Source organism: Centruroides vittatus, unplaced genomic scaffold, assembly GCF_030686945.1.
Source record: "Centruroides vittatus isolate TY-2023 unplaced genomic scaffold, ASM3068694v2 contig_19, whole genome shotgun sequence".
NCBI lineage: Eukaryota > Metazoa > Arthropoda > Arachnida > Scorpiones > Buthidae > Centruroides > Centruroides vittatus.
In genome coordinates, this window is record NW_027121169.1 from 6,463,423 (window position 1) to 6,485,854 (window position 22,432).

General features: G+C 30.1%; 2 protein-coding genes across 4 annotated transcripts in view; one reads left to right on the forward strand and one right to left on the reverse strand.

The window, feature by feature from the left end:
- LOC136970209 (uncharacterized) overlaps window positions 1–9,453 on the forward strand; it is a 61,225-nt gene extending 51,772 nt beyond the window's left edge. Inside the window, exons 4-11 of one of the 2 annotated variants that reach the window (XM_067264634.1) lie at window positions 1,399–1,608; window positions 3,972–4,085; window positions 4,157–4,303; window positions 4,388–4,514; window positions 4,582–5,314; window positions 5,381–5,482; window positions 5,574–7,143; window positions 7,589–9,453. In XM_067264634.1, coding sequence (XP_067120735.1) covers window positions 1,399–1,608; window positions 3,972–4,085; window positions 4,157–4,303; window positions 4,388–4,514; window positions 4,582–5,314; window positions 5,381–5,482; window positions 5,574–7,143; window positions 7,589–8,001 — 3,416 coding nt within the window. In that variant the 3' untranslated portion in view covers window positions 8,002–9,453. Of the gene's footprint in view, window positions 1–1,398; window positions 1,609–3,971; window positions 4,086–4,156; window positions 4,515–4,581; window positions 5,315–5,380; window positions 5,483–5,573; window positions 7,144–7,588 lie in introns of both variants that reach the window. The other variant, XM_067264633.1, reaches the window with a different exon arrangement.
- A 48-nt stretch (window positions 9,454–9,501) lies between these two features.
- Window positions 9,502–22,141, reverse strand: LOC136970210 (uncharacterized). Of its 2 annotated transcripts, none has more exons than XM_067264637.1 (2): window positions 22,090–22,141; window positions 9,502–10,658 (listed from the first exon to the last, which is right to left on the reverse strand). In XM_067264637.1, the coding sequence occupies exons 1-2, from the start codon at window positions 22,099–22,101 to the stop codon at window positions 9,519–9,521; spliced, it is 1,152 nt and encodes a 383-aa protein (XP_067120738.1). In that variant the 5' UTR covers window positions 22,102–22,141; the 3' UTR covers window positions 9,502–9,518. The 2 variants fall into 2 exon arrangements, with proteins under 2 accessions (XP_067120738.1, XP_067120737.1); XM_067264636.1 differs by lacking the exon at window positions 22,090–22,141 and adding an exon at window positions 16,916–17,327.
- Window positions 22,142–22,432: the final 291 nt, after the last annotated feature.

Below are 22,432 nucleotides of genomic sequence, written 5' to 3' on the forward strand. Positions count from 1 at the left end.
CATCATTTTAAACAGCCATCCTTCCGTGGAAATTTATGAATAACACAACGCATGTTTCATACTAAACTACGCACAGGAATGTTTATAAATACAAAACGAATGTAGCAAGTTAGAATTATGTTTCTTGTATCTAAAATGATTAATGATTTTCACGAATGAAAAATTAGGAAAGTGAAATTTAAAGCATTTAGTTGAAAAGAGGTGAGAATCGTGGGGTGGATAGATTATAGTATCGTGTACTGTACGTCTTTTAATTTATTCTAAACGAATAATTTATCCATCTATTATATCCCTGTACTTCTTTTATATATATATATATGACTTACTTCGTATCTACAACTTTATCGTTTTAGTAGAGTAGCCTGCAATTCATACTCTTGATAGATGATCCCTTTGAGATTACACTTATATGATATGGCTATGACCTTTCCTAGATTACAAAAAAGAAAGTAGAAAAAATATTATAGTAGAAATCGCTTCTACGTAGAGGGATGTGCCAAAGGAGCGTTTTGGGCCTGGCCCTAGACAAAGAGAAACCCAACATTTAATATTTTATGTAGAATGAGATTTAAATTTTGATAGAACTTTTGTATTTGTGACAGAGCCGGGTGTTACTTCTCTTTATGGCCCTAGTAACGATTGTAATAAGACACAAGGGCCCAAAAATTTAGTCTTCTGTGTAAAAATCTAAACAGAAATTAATATAAAATAGTTTTTTGAATGAAGAATCTGAAAGGGCCCTCAATTCTGACTGGTCTGGGCCTCTTATCTCTTTTGGCTCTTATCTCTTATCTCTTATCTCTGTTGTCATAGGACACAGAACCTTCAAAAATTTTGTTTTATTTATGGAAATGATACGTATTTTCTTTTTATGAAAAATCTAATGGAGAAATGATCAGAGCCTTATTTCATCTTTAGGGTCTTGTAGCGATTTTGATAGAACGTAAATCTCAAAATTTAGTCTGTTTTACTTAAAAAGAAAAAAAAACAAAAACACATGATAAATTAAAGTTTCTCTTCGTAAGTGGTAATACTCCACATACGTAACTGGTTGGGTCTCATTTTACTCTTTCAGGCCTTAGTATTGATTATTATAGGAATTTACAAAGTTTAGAAGTTGGGATAACATTTATGTAATGTTATAAATATGCATAACAACGCATTATGCATGAAAATTTGCTCGAAAGCGCTTGTGTATCTGGCTTACGATCACGTTTGTTAAATAAATATATGGATTAAAGTTACGCTAAATTAAAATCCTATTAAATTATTCAATTGAATAACCTCAACGAAATTTTGTTAATTATAAATTTTCTAAGAGTTTTACGTGTTGTAAACAGTTTTAAAAATGTAAACTTTCAATTTATTTAGCATAAAATATCTTTAATTGTTTTACAGAACAGCAATTTTTGGTACAAATAGCCCATGCTCCAGCTAAAGGAAAATTGGCAAGTGGCCCTGCAAGATTACACTTACAAGATTATAAATTTTGCTTAACAGCTGGGGTTCCTCCACGTCTTCTTGGTACTTGGCCCATCAAAGAATTAAGAAGATTTGGTGTGGTAGATGGAAAATATTGTTTCGAAGGTGGATCTAGATGTGGGAAAGGTAAATTTAATCTTGAGTTTTAATGAAATTGCTTGAGTTTATTATTTTAATTTGAAATTGCTTACATTTTAAAGAAAATTGTATGTCCTGCTTGAAACTTTCCAAGCAGTTTGTATAAGAATTTTTGCCAGTTGTAAAGGAGTTTATACAGTCATTTTGGCCAGCTGTACATGAATTTCTACGTATATTTTCTTTATTTACTCGCTATTTAGGCAATTTAAACACAAAAGAAGAAACGAGATTTTTTATTAGTTTTTCTTGCCTTTAAAGCTATTTTATATTAATAATTTCAATTGATTTGGTTATGAAGTGTTGAGATTTTGTGAAATGATATTTCAAGTCATTATAATAATTATTGGATATAAATATATTTAAACTAGATATTATATATAATTAACTGTATAATTACTATAGGATATAATCTAGTTTAGCTGGTTATAATTTCTCGGGGGTTTAAATCTAGTAAAATGGATATAATTTGCACCAAGATATAAATCGAGTTAAACTGGATATAAGTATAATTAATATTGGATATAATTAAACTGGAGAGGTCTATTGTGCATCATATATAACTCTTGCTAAATTATATTTAGTTATTGAATTATATATATAATTTTTTTATTTTAATATACGAATTTATCTTTATCTCACTTTTCTTAATTAATTCACACTTTGTAGTTGGAATATTGTTTGTATATAAATAAATTCAATTATTCTACTTTTAAAATAACTGAATTTTAAGCAATTTTCTACAGATTTTTTAAAATTAAGTCTTTATAAACTTTCCAGCTTTGTTTGCTTAACAATTCCTACAAAACTGTTCATATACTCAAAACTGCTTTATAACTGCTTGGACACTAGGTAGAAACTATTATGTATCTGCTTAGAAGTGATTATAACTGTTCGGAAATTATTTAGAATCTTCTACTGCATATAACTGTGTAGAAAAGGCATAGAATTCCTATATCACTGCTTAGAAATTGTTTACAATCTCCTGTTTAACTGCCTAAAAAGTGCTTAGAATTCCTGTATCACTTCTCAGAAAGTGTTTAGAATCTTCTATTGTATGTAACTGATTAGAAAATGCTTAGAATTCCTACATAACTGCTTATAAACTGTTTATAATCCCCTATATAATTGGCAAAAAGTTCTTAGAATTCCTATAGGCCTATAAATTCCCATAGACCTCTCTAGTTTAATTATATCCAATATTAATTATGCCTATATCCAAAAAGTTCTTAGAATTCCTATATGTACATAACTGCTTATATAAACCTTTAATCAGAAGTCGCAATAAAATTTAATTAATTGAAATTTACAAAAACAAACATAAACATGAAGAAATTATTAAAAATTAAAAGCAAAAAATAATTTTCTTTATATAAAAATGGAGCTTATAAAAAAATAATAATAATATATTTTTCTCTATAGAAAAAGTCATATATTTCATTGGAATTTTTTTAGAAGTTACAACTTATAGAATAAATATTTTTTCTTGTCCAAATTTATCTTTTTATATGTATATATATTTCTTAGCTATCAACAAACGTGATTTCTTTAATGCTAGCCATTATGGAGGAAAGTCGTGTGTGTTGATTTTGGGTAACGTTACTATTAATATTTACCCAACTGACAATGGTTATGATAGAGTATCTCTAAAGATGCCTTTGTATCTTATAAAACAAACTCCGAACAGCGTGTCTTGACAGTTTAGATATCGGAAAATCTATATGATATCCACTTCTATCTTTATAAAATATTTACTGACAGCACTACTTTATGATTTGTTGTTTTTTTTTTTTGTTGAATGATTTAAAAAGTTAAATTTCCTACAACAAAATTCATAAAATATATCTTTAAAAATATTGTTAAAACGTAAACAATTTTTATATATAATATTCTTAATTTAAAAAAAAAAATTGCATCCAAAATTACATCTCTGCGGGTGATTTATGAGTATTTTTCCTCGTAAACTTGATGTTTTCTGTGCAATTTAACATGATTTTGTTGATATTTTAAGTTTCTGTGGTTTATTTTTGTTGATTTTATCAATTTTTTGCATAACACACCTTGAACAGGCTACTGAGTAGTCAAAAACAGCGCCGATCTTCTTGTAAATATCAAATTATGTTCACTTATTGGATACTTCTTAAGCCATATAATGTAATGTGCAGACTTCTTTCTACCCTGCAAAATTTAAAAATTGAGTGATTGCGAGATCATATCCGTCTTCTAAATATCAAATTACGTAGAGTAGTTTCTTTTTTTAAACTATAGAGCGTGGTCGACAGATTACTGTATTGTAAAATTCGCTAATTGTCCTGATACAGAATACTTTGACTTATAAAAATTTTTAATTTTAGGAGAAGGTATCCATATCTTGCTCACGAATCAGGCGGAGGAACTGGCACAATCCGTGGATCTTGCATCAAGAGGGAAGCTTCATGGTAGAAGAAAATACTCTAGAAAACATTCAGGTAAATTTTTCAGAAGAAAAATATAAAAAACAAATAATATTTTAAAAAATTTAAAGAGTTTTTCATCTTAGTTGATCCTGCAACTCGCATGTCTTTCCTACCAAAATCTCATGGGAGAGATTCTGATAAATGCAGCACGGAATCGAGTAAACCATTACTAAGTTCAGGTTCAGATGGGAGCACTTGTGATGCATTTTCTGATAGTTTCCGGATAGACGGTATGGGTGAAGATATATGTAACAGTAAATCGAACTGTCATATACATTATCATTGGCCTTCATGTTCTTATTATCGATGGGCAGGAACACCCGCAACCGAATTACCCGACTTACCCACAATAAGTGATTTTCAAGATCAACAACAGTTATCTTCTGTAAATTCCAGCATGAGAAACATTAATGGTTGTCCATGCGATAGTCAGAGCACTTGGTAAGTTGCTTTTAATATAGAAGATTTCGTGTAATCTTATAAATATTAAAATTTCTTCCTTTGCCAGGTCCTTTAGCCATTGTAGTAAATGTGGAGGGCGATATTGCATGAAGGAAGGAATGAGAAATGGTCCAGAACTGAGGCAAACAAACGGAAACGTCTTTGCACCCCACTGGACTATGGACTTAACAATCGTTTCACCATCCAGTGAAGTAGCTGTACACGGAAGAAAAGGAGTTTTTCGAACATCTGTTAAGTCTCCACCTGATAGAAGTTCTTTGTGTTCGCAAAGCTCCCAGAGTAGTGGTACCAGCAGTGGAAGTAGTTCCGAATACTCAGTTCCTAGAAGTTGTATTGACACTCTTTACGATAGGCCTCGAAGTATGCATCACATTAACGGTCATAACATCTCTAGGAGTCCTCCAAGGATTATTAGAGGCAGTTCTTTGGATGAGGATCATAAACGTTTACTCGGTTCCGCTATCAAAACCCCCAATCAGGAAAATTTCCCAGCATGTACGTGTCGTTTCAATGCCGATATCCCAAAAGTTCATGGCATGAGTTATCCATGCACGTGCTGGACTAGAACCATGCCCAATCTTCAGAAAGAAGCCAGTAGTGGCAGTGGTAGTTCAACAGGTTCGCCTTCTTCTTCGCCTAAGCACGCTTCTCGCATTTGTGGCACCCTTCCTAGCAAACGAGAAGTTCAGGCTATGCTACCTTGTACATGTCGAAGGAATCTAACTTCAAATGGACATTATTCTGTTCCTCGTTCTGCAATAGCCAATATTTATTTAAAAGTAAGTATGTAACTAGTATATTTCTATTTAATTCTATTGTTTAATTAAATTAAACATTCTTTTAAGGAAAAACAACTTCCGCTAGAGAACGGAGATGCAACATTGGAGCGTAACAAAATGACTGATATGACGCCAAAGGAAGAGTATGATGTACCTAAAAAGTTACAGGTAAAAGCACATTTTAATCTCTTCTCTGGATAATAAACAATATCCAATCCTTTCTAATCTTTAGTTACATTTTCATCCATTCTTCCTATAGGAGCATTGTTTACAGATGAATGGACACCACCAAGATAACGAGATGTGCAAAACTGTATTGTGTACCTGCAACAAAAACGGAACAGATAACTTTCAAATGCACACTGCAATCAGTCAAGTGTGTACGTGTCAACGTGTAATGTGGTGGGCAGGTAATTTAGTCCCCTGTTGGAGGAAAGATGCGGGTGATGAGCATCTTTCTCTTCTGGATCACGGATTTGTTCGATCGGATTCGGAATCCTCCATGTCTAAACAAACGCAAGCAGTCTGTAGAGAACCTCCTAAGCTAGAATTTATTAGTGAAACTTGTGCCATGCACAATGGTGAAGAAACTCATCCTAAAGAAGAGAAAAATCCTTCTAATCCAAATTATGTTAATTTAGATTTTACTAATTCTATTCAGGAGCAGTCAAATTATGCTAATCTTCAATTTATCGAGACTTTGCCTTATTATGAAAATGTTAATTGCGTTCTAGCGAAGTTGTCTGAAGATTCGTGTGTCCATTCAGAACTAGTTAAGAATCAGAAAACACTCAAAATGTCACCAAGTCAGTTAAGAAAGGGTAAAAATTACGAATTTACAGGGAGCGTTTACGAGTTAATGTCATTTCCAGTAGCTGAAGAAGAGGAAAAACTACAGAGGGATGATAATTATATGGTGATGCAGCCTGTATACTCTACAAAATCCCAACAATCTCTTTCGTGTGTGGAAGACAGTGACATAAGCGAAGAAGAGAAGAGAGCTAGTGAAGTAGAAAGATCGGATTCTACCAGCCTTTCTCTCCGTCCTTTTATGCCATATCTTCTTCCATGTCAAAGTAAAAATTACGAACAAGAGCTGACACCAAGAATGAAGGAACAAGATTTGAGATCGACTAGATCAAATTCTTTAAGTGAGTTAAAGAAAAAGATGCTAATGAGAAAGAGATCCAACTCTGCAGATACGCGTAATGAAAATGGTCTTAATGATGGTTCCGAAACTGACGAATGCCCGGGTTCTCCTAGCTCCTGTCCAAGATATAGCAGCAGGAAGACCTCACTTTTCTCAAAATTCACACTAAGATCTAAAGAAAAGTCTTTCAGTGCAAACGAGATCACGCCACCCTCTTCAGTACCATCGACACCAAACAATGATTCTCTGGAGAGTTTGCACAGAGCCCTTTACCATCGATCTGCAGATTGCTTAAAACACGAGGAGAACTTATTTTCTGATGAGGAACTGTCTAGAGATTTCGACGATATAAAGTATAAAGTCGATTGTGACTTCGGTTGTCTTGGAACTTCTATAAAAAGGTCTTCGAGTGTTCCCTGCAAACCGTCCGCTGAAGTAAGCAGTATTGCTAGCCCTTCTGATTCTGGATTTTCTACTAGCCTTCCTAGAAGTTCTGCAGTGTCTATATCCCCTATCAATAACTCACATATTGTCAGTATACACAACTCTCTGCCCCGGAAACACAGCCTTGCAAAGCCGGAAATTGCGACATCACTCAGAAAAAGCAAACCGGATGCTGAGAAGAAGAGTGAACGAAAATGTCAGAAACAAAAGAATGATGGCAAGTGTAGAGCTGGTGGTAAGAAATTTAAGTTTACTCCTTAGATAAAGGTAAATTTAACGTTTTCCTTTGGAGATAAACAAGTTAAGGAGGAATATTGTTATAAATTGTTTTAGAAATTTCAATGAGAAAGTTAGAATTTCTTTATTTCTTTAATAAAAATTCTAGCATTCTTCATGTGGAGGAGAAAAAGTAGCGAGGGTTTTACAGGATAATATAGGTCTATAAAGTGAATATTTATCAGTAAATTAGATAATTGCATGGAAATATATATATATATATATAAGGGAATAATAGTGATAAATTAGCTAAAAACAAAAAGATATTCCATAAAAGATTTACACGCATACAAAACACACACATACCGAACCCCTGCACATTATATTCTCCAAATTTATAGAAATTTTAAAATTATATACGCACTTTTCCTTAAGTAAACCTACTTTTTCTCTTCCTCTTCCAGAATACAGACGTCTGATACATCCGGCAGCATCACCCGATAACCACCTGCTGCTAGAACCTAAAACCGTTAACACCAGTAGCTCGTCATCGGATATGAGTGACTACATAGAGACTCTATCCCTTTGCTCAAGAAGCAGCACAAGTAGTGGTAGCAGCAGCGACTACGTTAGAAGCGAAGAAATCTGTTCAGTAACCCACAAATCTACTAACGTACTGAAACCCAGAGCAGGTAGAGAATACGATAGTGCTGAAAGATTGGGAGTTAACAGTGATAAGAGCAATCAGGATACAGAAACAAACGTTTCAGCGGTGCAATACGCTGTTATAGATGTAGTAGCAACAGCAGCAGCTAAGAAAGTAGGAGCCTATAGAAGTCAGCAAAGAGAAGAGAAGAACGACGGTGATGATAGTTGAAAGAGGGACCAAAATTTAAGCTCAGGTATAAGAGAAAAAATGGATAGTGCTACGACACAAGTCAAGTAAAATCATAAAAAAAAGAATAGTTTTCTCATTTCTAAAATTTATTTTCTCTTTGAAAAAAAGATATAATTATTTAAGTTATAAAGAAAAAAAAACTTTGTATATTATGTATGAGGTCTTGTATAGTTGTACAGTTTCCAGAATAGGAAATCAAATTTTGTCGCGATGTATAGATCATATAAGATTTTAATTTTGTTCTAATTATCTACGCTCAAGTACCATAGATTTATGCAAAATTTTAGTAAAATAATTTAAGAAAAACACAAAAAATTCCCACATCAAACAGTTTTAAAAAATGAAGCTTTGCATTGATAAATCTTTATAAGATAAAAAAAATAAATAAATTATTTTAAATATTTTACAAATTTACTGATTTTGAAATATATATATTTAAAAGAAAATATTGATGTGTTGTTTTGTATATCTTGTACTTTCTATATTGTAAAAATTGTAGTTTTATTTTAACAACAACAGCAGCAGCAGCAGCAACAACAACAATTTCATAAGAGAGTTGTCCTTTTTGACACACGCGGAGAGTATTTTTTATTTTAAAATAAAATTTAAAAAATTAAATTTTTTGAATGTTTTATTAATAAAATATATAAATATATGCCAGTAGTTCCTAATTTTTGTCTAAAAGGTACCGAAAAAAATACCAGAAGAGTGCCATTTTTTATAAAATTCAAGCCATGCGTTACTGAGTGATTCATAGGATTAAGATGCTTACCACCCCTTAAGCTTTGATAAAAAAAAATAATTTTCATCCAAAATTTATTCAAAAATAGATTCTTGGCTCAAGAAAAAATCCACCCAGAGTACACAGTTATTAAATTTTTAAGTGAAAATGGCATTTTTAAGCTCTCACTAATGGCACATGGATTGGTACTCGAATCATTGATTAGGAAGCACTGGTACTTCTTTAATAAATTCTAGAATAGAGAAAGAGGAAGAAAAAAATACTTGTAAATAAATAAATAAATAATGCAATAATAATTCAAAAAAATGTTTAAAAATTAATTTAAGAAACATAAAAAATGTCATATCTAAAAAAAAAAGATTTGAACATATCAAGAAATATTTTTGTGCAATATCCTTCTTCAGAAATCTTGTAAACTTCTTTAAAAATCTTTAAAATAAAATGAAAAACTAATTAATAATGTACTTAAATTTAGAGAAAAATAAGATAATAATGCATAAAATTGGAAGAAAAAATGATAGAATTGATGTGAATATTCGTTGTACAGAAAATGTGTAGTAGGAAATTGTCTCGTGTTGTTAATTGGAATGTTGTCTTCCGGATCAAGAAAAGTTCACTTTTTTTTTCCTAAAAAGAATTTTCATTTAATTTCTGTATAATAATAAACAATAAAACTTAGAATATAAAAATTGTTGAATTAATTTATTTTTTCTCTATTTACTTAAAAAAATTAAAAAATTACAGAAATTTAATGTTAAAAGTTGATAATTCCAGCACCGTTTTGACACATTACAGGAAAAGTGCCACTAAAATATGATCCCGCATTTTGTTTTTGGATATTCATCTTTGGAAATGCCCTAAATTGCTGATAGTCAGCGACAGTAGATCCTTCTTCCTGAGGAATTGGCAAACTTCTCAACCAAGAGAGGACTTCGTTATTTACTGAGGGATATTTATCTTTTTTTATAGATAAAGGTGGTGCAATTGGTCTTGCTTGTACATTAAGACGTCTCCCGTTTTTATTTTTAACGTTTTTTAACGTTTTCTCTCCTTCAAATATCTTAAAACCTATCGGAGAACCTCTCTGCTTGCCATAATTGGTTGCTAAATAGTGCTTATCGCCCACTACACGAAAGGAACTCTTTACAACCCATTCGTGACTAGTAAATCCATCTTTACCTCTATGAAAATATCCTGTAGGTTCTCCTATACCTTTACCTTTTGATAATTTTCTTGATATAATAAATGCTTCACCTCGAGGAGCGTTTTTCTCAATGTTTACATCTTTAGAGCTTCGGATATGTCTTCTTTTCTTTGTTAGTTTCCTTTCTGGGTATCTACAGGAATATGAAGTTCTGGCCTTCTCAGAACGGAAATTACGTTCCTGTTTCCTCATATTAGAAGAAATGAGATGTCTGTCCGGATAAATCGATGACGAATTTATGTTTTTCTTTCTAACTTCCTCTCCGTAGAATATCTTCAATCTAGAACTGTCTGAGCTGTTAATTGCTTTACTTTTACTTTCAGTGTTATTGGAATTGTCTTTCCGGATTTTAAAATGTTTGTTTGGTTTATTTATTTCTAGCTTTTCTAAACTTTCGCTTCTTTTCTGAGAGTTAATCTTACCAATTTCCTTTCTTTCATATAATCTTGTGGTATCTCTTCTTCGTTTTTCTAAATTCTCTAGGCTCTTTGATGTTATACCAACAATTGTAATATGTCTATCTGCTACACGTATACTATCTTTAACGTTAACTTTTCTAGACACACGATGATGTAAAATGTAAGGAAGGGACGTTATATTAACTTTAAACCCTTCTTTAACATCCCTCTTCAAGTTTGAATTACACGTTTTATTGCGTTCGCATCCCATGACGATACTTTTCAGCATTATCTATTTAAAAAAAAATTTATAAAATTAATCATATATCACTCGAAATTTCATAAGTAATGAATAATTAAACGAATAAAAATATCGTAAATAACAATTAAATTATTCAAGTATAGACATTACATAACTCAGCAATTTATCATTTACGACTGTTTAACTTCATACTAATTGATAAATATCAAGTTAATTCGTCAAAGATGTTGTAGAATAGAATTTAAAGAGTTAATATATCAGCAAATTCCCTTCACTAATTGCCTAAAATCATCCAAACGTTCCGATATCAAGAGTATCATTCCGCAGAGAGTCATTTAAAGACACGCTTTAGCTGTCATCAGTAGCCACAAAATGGCTACAAATCGTCAAGTAGAGAGTTGTTGGGTCCATCTTTGTCTCTAGCGATCATTCTAAACTGCACACCCATCTCTTATCACACATACACGAGAGAGGGAGGGAGTAGCTGTTAAGAGAAACGACGGATTTACTGCTACGAATCCGATTATTCATCGTAGAAGGTTTTAAAATGTACTGTGCAGCATTCCGCGGTTGTGGGTTTGGTGTACGAGGCATTTCTCGCTTAGTTAAGGAGTTAATATCATAAAATTTAGTTCAACCCTTTGTTATAAGTGTAACAATAAACAACTCTCCTAATTAAATGAATTAAGACCAATTAAAATGGTCTAATTAAAGAATTAAGGCTACCACTTACTTTGTGTATATAGAAGATAAATCGATCTACCAAGTGAGAAGATTCAATATTGTTTTAATTAGTTAAAGTTATGAGATGTTAATTTTGATATGTTAAATCTCCAATCTATTCACAAATGGATGATACTGACGAACTAATTTATCACTAACCAAGCTACAAAACTGATGAGTTAACTCGACTCTTAGTAAATTCGAGTAAACTAATGAGTAATTCGTAGCTGACAAGTAATTCATTATTCAGTAGCTTCTAACTATTAATTCTGTCTTTAACAGTGTATGAAAACTGGTTAATTTTGTCAATCAATGAACGAAATTGACTTATTTTTATTATTAATGAATGAATGAATGTAATTGATCATTTATTTTTACGTTGAGTGAAATCGATTAATTTATCCATTCGATTCATTAAAACTGATGAATTATCGTTTATTTGTTCTTTCAAATGAATGAATATTACTACGATCGATGAATGAAACTAACGAATTTTACTAATGAATAAGCTGCAACTCACGTGAAAATTAAGACTCAAATCTTTACTAATGAATGAATGAAACAGATTATTTATTTTATGTTCCTGGCTGTTATTGTAGTTCCTTGCTGTTAAAGTATTGCAATCAATCGAAAAAATGGCCCCCCTCGAGAATTTATATTTTTGGAATCTTGAAACGTCGTGGGTTTTTTTTTCGTTTATTTATGGATGTTTACGTGTGTGTAGGGGTCTCGATTTTGAAGCTTAATAAGTCTCGTGCATTTCGAAAATTTCTGAAATTTTGCAGGGAAGTTTGAGTATTAGGGTCATTGGTACTATTAAATTTTGGTAGTTAAAGATCGAAGAGGTAGGGAGATAGAGGGGGTCGAACTTAATAAAGATTTTACTCGTTATTAGCATTTATAATTTTCTGTCATTTTATAATAATCAATTATATAAAAAGTATTTTTTTAAAAAAATCTCATAATAGATGACGCCACAAAAATTTTAATTTTTTCCGGGAAAGTTATGAAACTCGTTGGAATTTTTTATTATAAATTAATGAATGAATGAAATCAATTATTTATTTTTGCTTTGAATGAAATCGATTAATTTCTTCGTTCAATCAGTGTTATTGACAATTTATCGTTCATTAATTCATTTTAATGAATGAAAAGCACGTGAAAATTACTACCGTATATTTCCGCAGATAAGACGATAGTTGAATCATAAAAAAAGACCTCCAAAATCCGGGGACGTCTTATAGGACAGATACAAAAAAATCAGATTGAAATTTATATAAATTAAAACCATTATAAAAAACAAACAAACCGTAATTATTTACTAGTAGAGAGTAGGGCATGTCCACAAATAGAATAACCCATACGACGTTTTTGTGAATGGTCAAGGTGAATACCCGAATGCCCGAATCGGTGCTAACGTTTGCAAAAATAGCAAGGCAGAAAATAAAATTTGTTCATTCGAAAAATTACAAATAGGTCATAATTCCGTATACGCTATACAGTATTATTATCCAGATGATGATCGCTGATCTAAACTAAATTCATAGGCCATTGATAGTTTGGGGTCGTCTTATAGGACAGATATATGCTAAAACTATAAAACTTTGACGAAAATTTATACCTCGTCTTATCTGAGGAAATATACGGTACTTTAATTGAACGAATGAAACTGGCGTATTTTTATTAATAAATGAACGAAATTGATTTAATTCGTCAATCGATGAGTGAAATTAATTAATAAATTATCATTTATTCATTCTTTCAAATGAATGAAAAGGGAATGAAAATTACAATTTTAATTAAATAAGTGAAATTGGTAAATTTTCTATTAATGATTGGGTGCTGATAATTTATTAATACTTTTATAGTGAGAGAAATTAATCATTTTTCTCAATCAATTGAAGAATTGACTTTTTTTCGGTAATAATAGAATAAAATTGATTATTTTTTTTATTTTTTCACAAATACAACAACAAATATAAGTTGCGTGTACTGTACTTAATCTATAAAATATTTTTTCCTTTTTGATTAATTAGTACTGTCTTTACAAATATTCGTAATAATTATATTATTATCAAGTATCACTTACGAGTTAGTGTAATAATAAATTGGTAGACCTATATAACATAATACAAAAATGTATGCAGCCAAACTGCAATATAGCACCATTTGTTTAGTTGTTAAATCGAATCGAACCTCAAACAATAAGAATTAAGAAATTTCCATGATTTAGTGATTAGAATGTCATTTTCCATGAAAATAGTATTAATATATTTGGTAATTCATAGACCCTGAAGACATCGCTATTTAATATTTATGTAGAAGAAATGTTCACAAATACAGGCGCTTTATGAAGGTGACGATTTTTTCGAGGATCAATTTCTTAATTCTCTTTACAATTTTTTCTTCCTCCTGTAGTTAACAAAAGTCGAAATTGAAAACAATAATTACTGTATACACTAAATGTATTTTATACAAGATAATGTTTTATTATGATAAATTATATATATAATATACATATATATTTTTTTAATTTTAAATGAAACCATAAAACAGTTTGACGCACAATTTAATACTTATCAACAAAATCGCTCAGTAACCATCCCATGATTGTACTTTCTCCCGTGACATCACACAGAAAATGTCTATAATTTCACATATCCAGCTGCGAAATTGACAATTATTTTGTCATTCGTCAGTTTCCTGACACGTCGACGACATCATTCTCCAGTTATAAATAAAATTGAATAGTTTAACTCTTTATTCTAACAATGAAAATAAACTGCCATCATTTTGTTAGTCACAATTCATGATATTGATGAATTAAACCAGACACGTGCCAGTCGCTATCACAAAGAAAATTTAACAAATAAGTCGCCAGTAAAACTGAAATTGAAAAATTAACTCTCTACATTATATAATAGAAAAGAATTTAAACAGGAGGGAAAGAAAAAAAACCACGTGTTAACTCAATAAAGTATCATAATTCAACCAACCGAGCGCTTACACATTATCAAATCACTACTCAAAGTAAACTAAATTGTTATAAATTCAATTATTAATTTAATTAAAATTTTTATTTATAAAAAATTCTTGAAAAATTAATTAATATTATTTTATTATTTGAAGAATCACTCGAAATTTATTCGAGTGTTCCCCCTCATAAAAAATAAAATAAAAAAAATTTCTACTCTTCTCATTAATTAGTAAGGATATTAAAATGGCAAATTACTTCGGTTGAATGCTTTTAATCTTGAAATGAAAGTATTTTTTATATATATATAATTTATTTTTATTTTTATTTTTATTTTTAAGACTGAAAGAGGGGGAAGAGAATAAATAAATTCGCTCTCTCTCTCTCCCCTCTTCTAAACTCTAGGTGATTTTTATTAATTAAATTGATTTAAAAATATATTTAATTATTATAAAATTTCATTTGTAGTCTTTTTATTATGGAATAAATATTTAATTCCTTTAAAAGCATGATAAATTTAAGAGAATTATAACGATAGAAAAAAAATTACCATCAAAGCCATACAATTTAACATTACTTTCACCAATTATTGTAATTCGCAATGATCTTCCTTGAATTTAATTAATTAAAATGGGCATTAATCGATGTAATTCAGTAAAATTAACGTCGTTTACAATAAATTTTAAACTCAACAAGCAATTGTAATTCATAATGTTTCTACCAGATAGCAGCACTTACTTAAAGAATACATTATTAAAAATAAATAAATAAAATTACTTAATGCAATTTATTTATTAATTTCACATAAATTAACCTTCAAACCCCATTAAAAAACTTAAATAAATAAATAAATATTTACTTAAAAGCCATTATACCGAGTGCATTCTTGAATTTCCTCCGAAGTGAAGTGTTACTCTTCCTTTTTTATATATATTAAAATAAATAAATATAAATTATCAATTAATAAAAATGATACAATGTCACGTGGTGCGGTTACGTTCGTCGAAAAATACTTGGCACGTGTATATCTTAAATTATTTAGGAAAATATCGAGTCTACTGATACCATTAAGGGACATTAGTATCACCTAGTAAGGCTGCAATCTTGCCAAAAAAAGCAGGCAAGCTACCGATGTGAACTGTAATTACTTCAATGGAGCACACATCTGGTATTTGTCATTGACTTGTGTTACATTTTGTTGATTTCTTACTGCAGTATTAACCTATATAGCACAGTAGAAAATTTTCACTGGCATCTTTCGAGATGTAGACTATTTTTATGTGGCCATATATGTGCTGCAGCTCATATACATATAGATATATAAAGCCTACAATTATATAACCTGAAACCCCTTTCTAACATGTTCTCAGGGAGAAGCAGCTCCCTGCTTATATGTCTATAAATATAGTAATTTGCATATATATACCTCACACAGTATGTTTCAGGTTTATAAAGCAGATACTTTATTTCAGATGTACTGATATATAAGACTTTAAACTTAGAAATATGTACAATAATCCCATCTAATTATCAATCGATGGACTTAATTAGTCTCTATCTGCTTACTTGGATTTATTTAGAGTTTCACAGGACTTTAAAGAAAAATATAAAAATTTTAAATCAGTTTAATTAATTAATTACAGTAGAGAACCGAAAATCGGAATCAATTGGGGACTGGGGTTGTTCAGATTAGGGATTTGTTCCGATTACGGTCTATGTACGAAAAAATATATTAACCTGTCCGATGTTCAAATTTTTCTCCGTTGCGTGTCGCTTTGTGTTGAATTTTTCTCCGTTGCGTGTCGCTTCGTGTTGAATTTTCGTCGATTTTAAGCCTAACGAAAATTTTTATAATAATAATCGAGGCTATCGTATCGTTAAAAATTATTTCTTTATTTTGTACAAACAAAATAAATATATTGAAGAATATAAAAACATGAAAATTATACTTTAGAAGTAAATTTAGTATCAAAAACGTTCGATTCAGCACGACACAGTCCGACTGAAAATCGTGCCGATTATCGGCGATTCCGATTACCAGGGTGCCGATTTACGACTCTCTACTGTATAAACTCATTTCTAAGTTTTTAAAATCCAACAAGGAGTTGTTTAACTTTGCCGGCAAGAGCATAAAAAATTGTGTGTGGCGCCATCTGTTAGGGAAATTTATTTTAAAAACTTTTTATATTATTAATTATTATAAAATGACAAAAATTTCGTGGATAGAGACGAGTTTTTATATTTAAAAATAAATTGTAAATGCTAATAACAAGTAAAATCTTCATTAAGTACGATCGCACCGTATAGAGGACACGTGATACCCTCTCTATCTCTCTACCCCTTCAACCTTTAACCACTAAAATTTAATAGTAAAAATGGCTCTAATGTACAAACTTCACTGCAAAATTTCAAAAATTTTCGACAAAATTTATGGGAGTTATTAAACTTTAAAATGTGCGAACAAAATCGTGACTCCCTATACACACAATGACTTCCAGAAAAGAAAAGAAAAAAACCAAATTTGTCTCCGTGTCCAAAATTGTATCTAACGGCAGAGAATTTAAAGATAGCATCACATTTAAAAACTTACCATTAATACGAAGAGCAAAATGGCTTGTTTCATGGTCCTCGATGGTATATGAAAGTAAATATCCTTGTGACCCTATTTAACTGACGAAGAAAAGTCCCATTCAAGGATCACTGATTTGATAAGACAAATGAAGGTAGAAACATCGAGATTGCTGGCTGTCAAGCGATAGGCCTCATATTGTCTCATAAGGTTAAATAACGATCGATCCGTGAGACGATCCTATCCAAAGACAAGTCATCGTTCATCACATAAAAGGAAGACAATGATGGAACGTGTACCATAAACAATTACGTCAAGACCACATATAGATTTCCATTGTATACATCAGACCTTATAGACGTCTCTTGTCACAATTAGACATATAGGAAACTCCTGTTCCAAATATATATTTATATATATGAAAGATTTTTCGTTCGACGATGCGGAAGAATTGCTGCCTGAAGCCATTCATCAATATTACATCAACAAGGAGGAAGAAAATAAAAAGGAAAAGAGGAAAAAAAAATCAATTTTCACTTCATAATTCATCGTCACTTCGTCCCTTTTCTTATTTCCAGGAGGCAGATAATTGCGAAAAATATAAATAAAATTAAATAGTAAAACTGTATACAATATAAGCTCCTTTACTATTTTTATATTTATATTTATTGTCTTTTTTAACACAAATTTAAATATTTTAGATATTAAAATTAACTGATTAATTACAGATCCTGTCACTAGATGGTAGCATGAATTTGATTGTTTTAGTCCTGCTTTTCTTATTTTTTATATAAATTTAATTCTACAGCTTTAATTTTACTTTTTTTTTCTTTTAATTATTACAATAAGTTTAATAAAAATTTTTGTTATATGTTTTTAAACTTATCATAAATTAAGAAAATATAACATAAAATTGTTAAAATTTATATTAACAATTTTAAAATTGCTAAAATACGTTTTAAATGGTAAATTTTTTAAATATAATAAATCTAGAATGATTTACATAAAATTTTCTAAAAACTTTGTAACAATTCACTTGATTGGTTGAAAGTCAAGGCAGAGTGAAAATTCAACCAATCAACTTAAAGTTTAGGGAAAAAAAAACAATTAAAAAAATTTTGGTAATCCGAAAACGTCTGAGAAAATATTTAGATTAATTAATTTATTTATAATTAAGATTTAAAATGTTTATGAAGTTAAAGAACTTTCAAACTTTTTAAGGATTAAAAAGGATTAACGACAGATTAACAATAAATACTTTAAACAAATAAATAAAATAAATCAATTTTTTAATCAGAAAACGATTTTAAACAAAATTCAACGTGTTTAAACTTGTTCTAACTTGTCAGCTTCTGTTAGAAACTCAAAGTACGTTTCTTGCGTAATAGTTTGAAAAACAACTTCTGTTCGATTGGTTCAAAGAACTATAAGGTATTTTTATGTAAATTTGCCGTCGTTCTTCAGACTTTATTATAAAACTGAGAGATGACATCACTTTCAAGTAAAAGAATCGAACTGGTAGGCCTACAATTAGTGTTTTTAAGCCTTTCGCTATGTCACTTCCCTTAAAATTATGGAAAAATAAAGATGGCCGTTTGGAGATTGACTCTAACGTGATTTCTTAAAACTCTTTCCACTCTGTGGGCACTAAGCAGGGCCTTTTTTTACAATGCCAGGCTCAGTAGAGAGATTGGAGGTGAAAGACACAACCTTACACATCAAGCTCAGGCCATTCATAATAAAAGTTTCAGGGAATAACTCGCCCGAATTTGAACCCGGATTCCCTACAGCGATAGGCTGACGCTGTAACATATCGGTAATTCGGCCTTCTAATTATGTTAATTAATTGTAAGTTAATTTAATAGTCAAGTCATACTTAATTGTATTTCATCCAAAACAAATAGTTTTTATTTTTCAAAAAAATCATTTTTATTCCACAAAAATACATTTTATAACGATTTTCGACAAGTTCAAACTTGTCAATATGCAAATCAGTGTATTCTTCCCCAAAAAAGTATGAATACCGCGTTACTTCCATTAAAATTATGCAAAATATGCAAAATTAATTGCATTAGAATCACAATTAAATTTTAAATTATCGCATAAATTTAACGACAATTTAACCACACCCTTTTTTAAAAAGAGTCTAAAAATTCAATTAATTTCCATTTAAAACGCACTTCTTCCAGTAATTCGTTGCAAGGCGAGTGGATAGCCTTTAAGATATTTAAAATACGATAAATAATTTAAGAACAGCCAAAACAACCGGTGATTAACATTAAACACAATTTTTTCCCGTCTACAAGGATTAAATCTATTGTGTATATCGGCGATTGTTTAATAGTTTCCGGCAATACAACCAGTCACACAAGACGTACGATGCTTCCAGCACAGTTTCCACGTGGCGAATTTGTTAAGAGAGACATTAGAATACTTTGCAAAAGGGATCTCAACAGGCTTCTGGCAATATCTTCTTGTAAACTTTACAACTAATTGCCATACTTTTTTACACGTTCTACTCCCTACTTAAAGGAATTTCAATGAATTCAGTAATGTAAAATAATGTAAAATCAATGAAAGAGAGTGAATTTCTTTTATGCCTTTTGACGTGGTTGTCCCTAAGAGGGATTAATTAATTATCACTAGAAAACTCTTCTATTTAACTCGAGTCAAATCGATACAGTGGAGAATACAAAGTTTTAACACGGGTTTTACAACCATTCTTCCCCTCTATTAACGCTTGTCAAATGTTTTGTGTGACTTTTAACGCATCCTCTATTCAATTCTCCATGACTCAATAGCTTTTTGCATCCCATTAATCATAGAAAAATATATTTAAAAAAAATTGAATCTAAAGGAAGTTGATGCGGTTAATTGTCTTAAATTATAAAAGAATTTCTTCTTTTTTTCTGGTTGCAGAAATTAAAAATTTCTCCTATTATTCTCATCTTTGTGTTCACTTATCAAATAAATTGAATGCATGTAATTTTTCTAATTATGCTTCAAGTATGATATATTTTTTAGTAAATGGTACGTCGTTTTGTCTTTACAAATTCTGTAAAATGTTAATACTTTGCTTTCAAAGATATAAATTACATTAATAAATATGAAGGAATGGGGTAAAAAAATTACGTGCTGCCATCTATTACGAGAAATTCTTAACACACAACTTAAAATTGTTAATAAAATTAAAACAATGGTCTCTATAATAAATTTAATTAATTAAAACGTGTAAATAATTTTATTTATTTTTTTTATAATTTTTAAATCAATTGCCGTTATAATTTTAATTATCATAAAATATATAAAACTTACTTAAATTTGATTAAATATTATTATTAATACATAAATAATAGATTTTTAAAAAAATAATAAATTTATTAAAAATATAAATAATAATTTATCCAATAGATGTCGACATGTACGGTACGCTAACTTTCAACACTCTCCGATAGATGGCGCGAAGTTCTTTAACCAGTCTCCATTTTTCAACCATCAAAATATTTGAAATATTTATGAATTTTCATAATAAAAAAATCATATCAGGTAAACAAACAGCTACAAATATTTCCTGTTGCAATAAAAACTACAAGAAGACGAAAGACGAATAGAAAAAATAAATAAAATAAAATAAAAAGAAAAAAAAGAAGAGCGGAGGGAGTTAATGCCGTTGCCAAAAGCAATTCGATCGTTGTTACTCGTAATACTTCGCTTCTTCTGTCAGCGACGTCAAGTTAATAAATGACAAAAGAACACGACTGTCATTGCTTTATTTTACTTCGTGAATAATTCACAACCCAATCTGCAAAGACGAAAAATGTTTTCTTGTTTTCGCATCATCTACAATTTTCCTATCAGTTGTATTGTTGGTGACGTACGTCAACAACGTCATTCAATGTCAAAAAGAAGACTTTAAATGTCTTCTTTCTTCATATCTAAACCCTCGAGAATTTACTGTCAGGTGAACAGTTTAATTGTCTACGTGTTTCTACTTCATTGATGTGACATTTTCTGCTGTGATTCTTCTAAAACCCCCCTCCTATTCCCTCTCTCGTGCATAAGCTTTTTGTCTTTTTATCTTTAACATTTCGTTAAAGCAATCTAATTTACAAATTATAACAAGTTTCCTTAATGAAATATTTATAAATGTGAATAATTACATTTGATGACTTCAATGTATGTATGTATGTATGTGTGGGTATATAATATATACGGGTGTATAAAAATACGATTACTTCCTTTGTTTGTTTGATGCTAAAGACGTGCCAAGATCAAAGAAATATTAAAATGTTTAATTAAATCCAATTAGGCAATTTACTTATGAGGTTTGTTTATGTTTTAAATTATTACTTTTATTATTTCTGATAGAACCTGTTGCTGTTTACTGTTTCTTGCAGAGAAAGTTCGGTGTGATGCTTTATTAATAATTGTTTTGGTATATAAATAGAGGCATTGAGAATTGCTTTTTCTTCCTATCATCATCCAGTACATAAATAGAGATATCAACAATTGATTCTTCATGAGGCATCAATTCCTCTTATCATCATCATCTTATTGTCTTTGTTTAACCGGAATGGCACTTCACTAATAATTATTTTAAAATATTTTAAATACGGATTTAAAGAGTAGTTTCTTCTTATTATCACCCTAATAATGTTTATAAAATTGTCGATTTCATAAAATCAGTGCCGTTGAAAGCTTGGTATGGGGCCTGAGGTAAAGTAGGCCTTTTGGCTGTTTTTAACAAATGAAATACATGGAGAATGTTCCTTCGTTAATAAAGAGTTGTCTTAAGGATTTTATTTTATAATATTTTATTTATTTTTTTTAGTAAAAATAGCATTAACTTATAGGGGTAGAAACTGCCAAGGTCTAAAAAAAATCCCCAGATCTCCCTATATATAATGGAAAAAATCCCCAGCTTTCCCTCTACCTATCTCTATGTATGAGTAATATGACTTTATATTTATATAGTAAAGCGTAAGTAAAAGTTATAAAGGGTGGCCCAAAAGTCAGTTAACTGCCTAAGACTAAAAAAGCACCCCTCCTAACGGCCGCAGGGAAGGAAAAGTTTTTAAAAGTATCGGTTTTTGCTTGTATTTTTCATATCCGTTTCCACAAATAGTCGAACCTTCGATAAAGACCACTTGACAATTAATATCGCTATAAATATACAAAAAATACAAATCGCTCACCACTGGCAACATTGTCCGTTTCTTTTTATGACGTTTTTCAAATTCAAAAAGAAAACATAAATAACGCAATATCCCGTAACAATCGTCATTACGCCATTTTTAAAAGTTTTAAAACTTAATAAGTTAATGGTGTAGACAAAATTTAGTAACATTATTATTAAACGTTAAAAATAAATGATAAAACTTTGATTAAAATTAAATTACTTAATAGTTTTTCTTTCCAATTTCTAAAAAATAATATGATATTCGTTTAAATTAATTTTAAATTAATTCTTTAAGTAATAAAATCAAAAACAAGCAGTATCAGCGCCATCTCTTATAAAAAATATCGGAAAAAACTTTT

Coding starts and splice junctions, on each gene's coding strand:
- LOC136970210 (XM_067264636.1), bottom strand. CDS start 16,948: ATGAAACAAGCCATTTTGCTCTTCGTATTAATG. Junction 10,659..16,915: donor TTTTGCTCTTCGTATTAATG/GTAAGTTTTTAA, acceptor TTTTTTAAATAG/ATAATGCTGAAAAGTATCGT.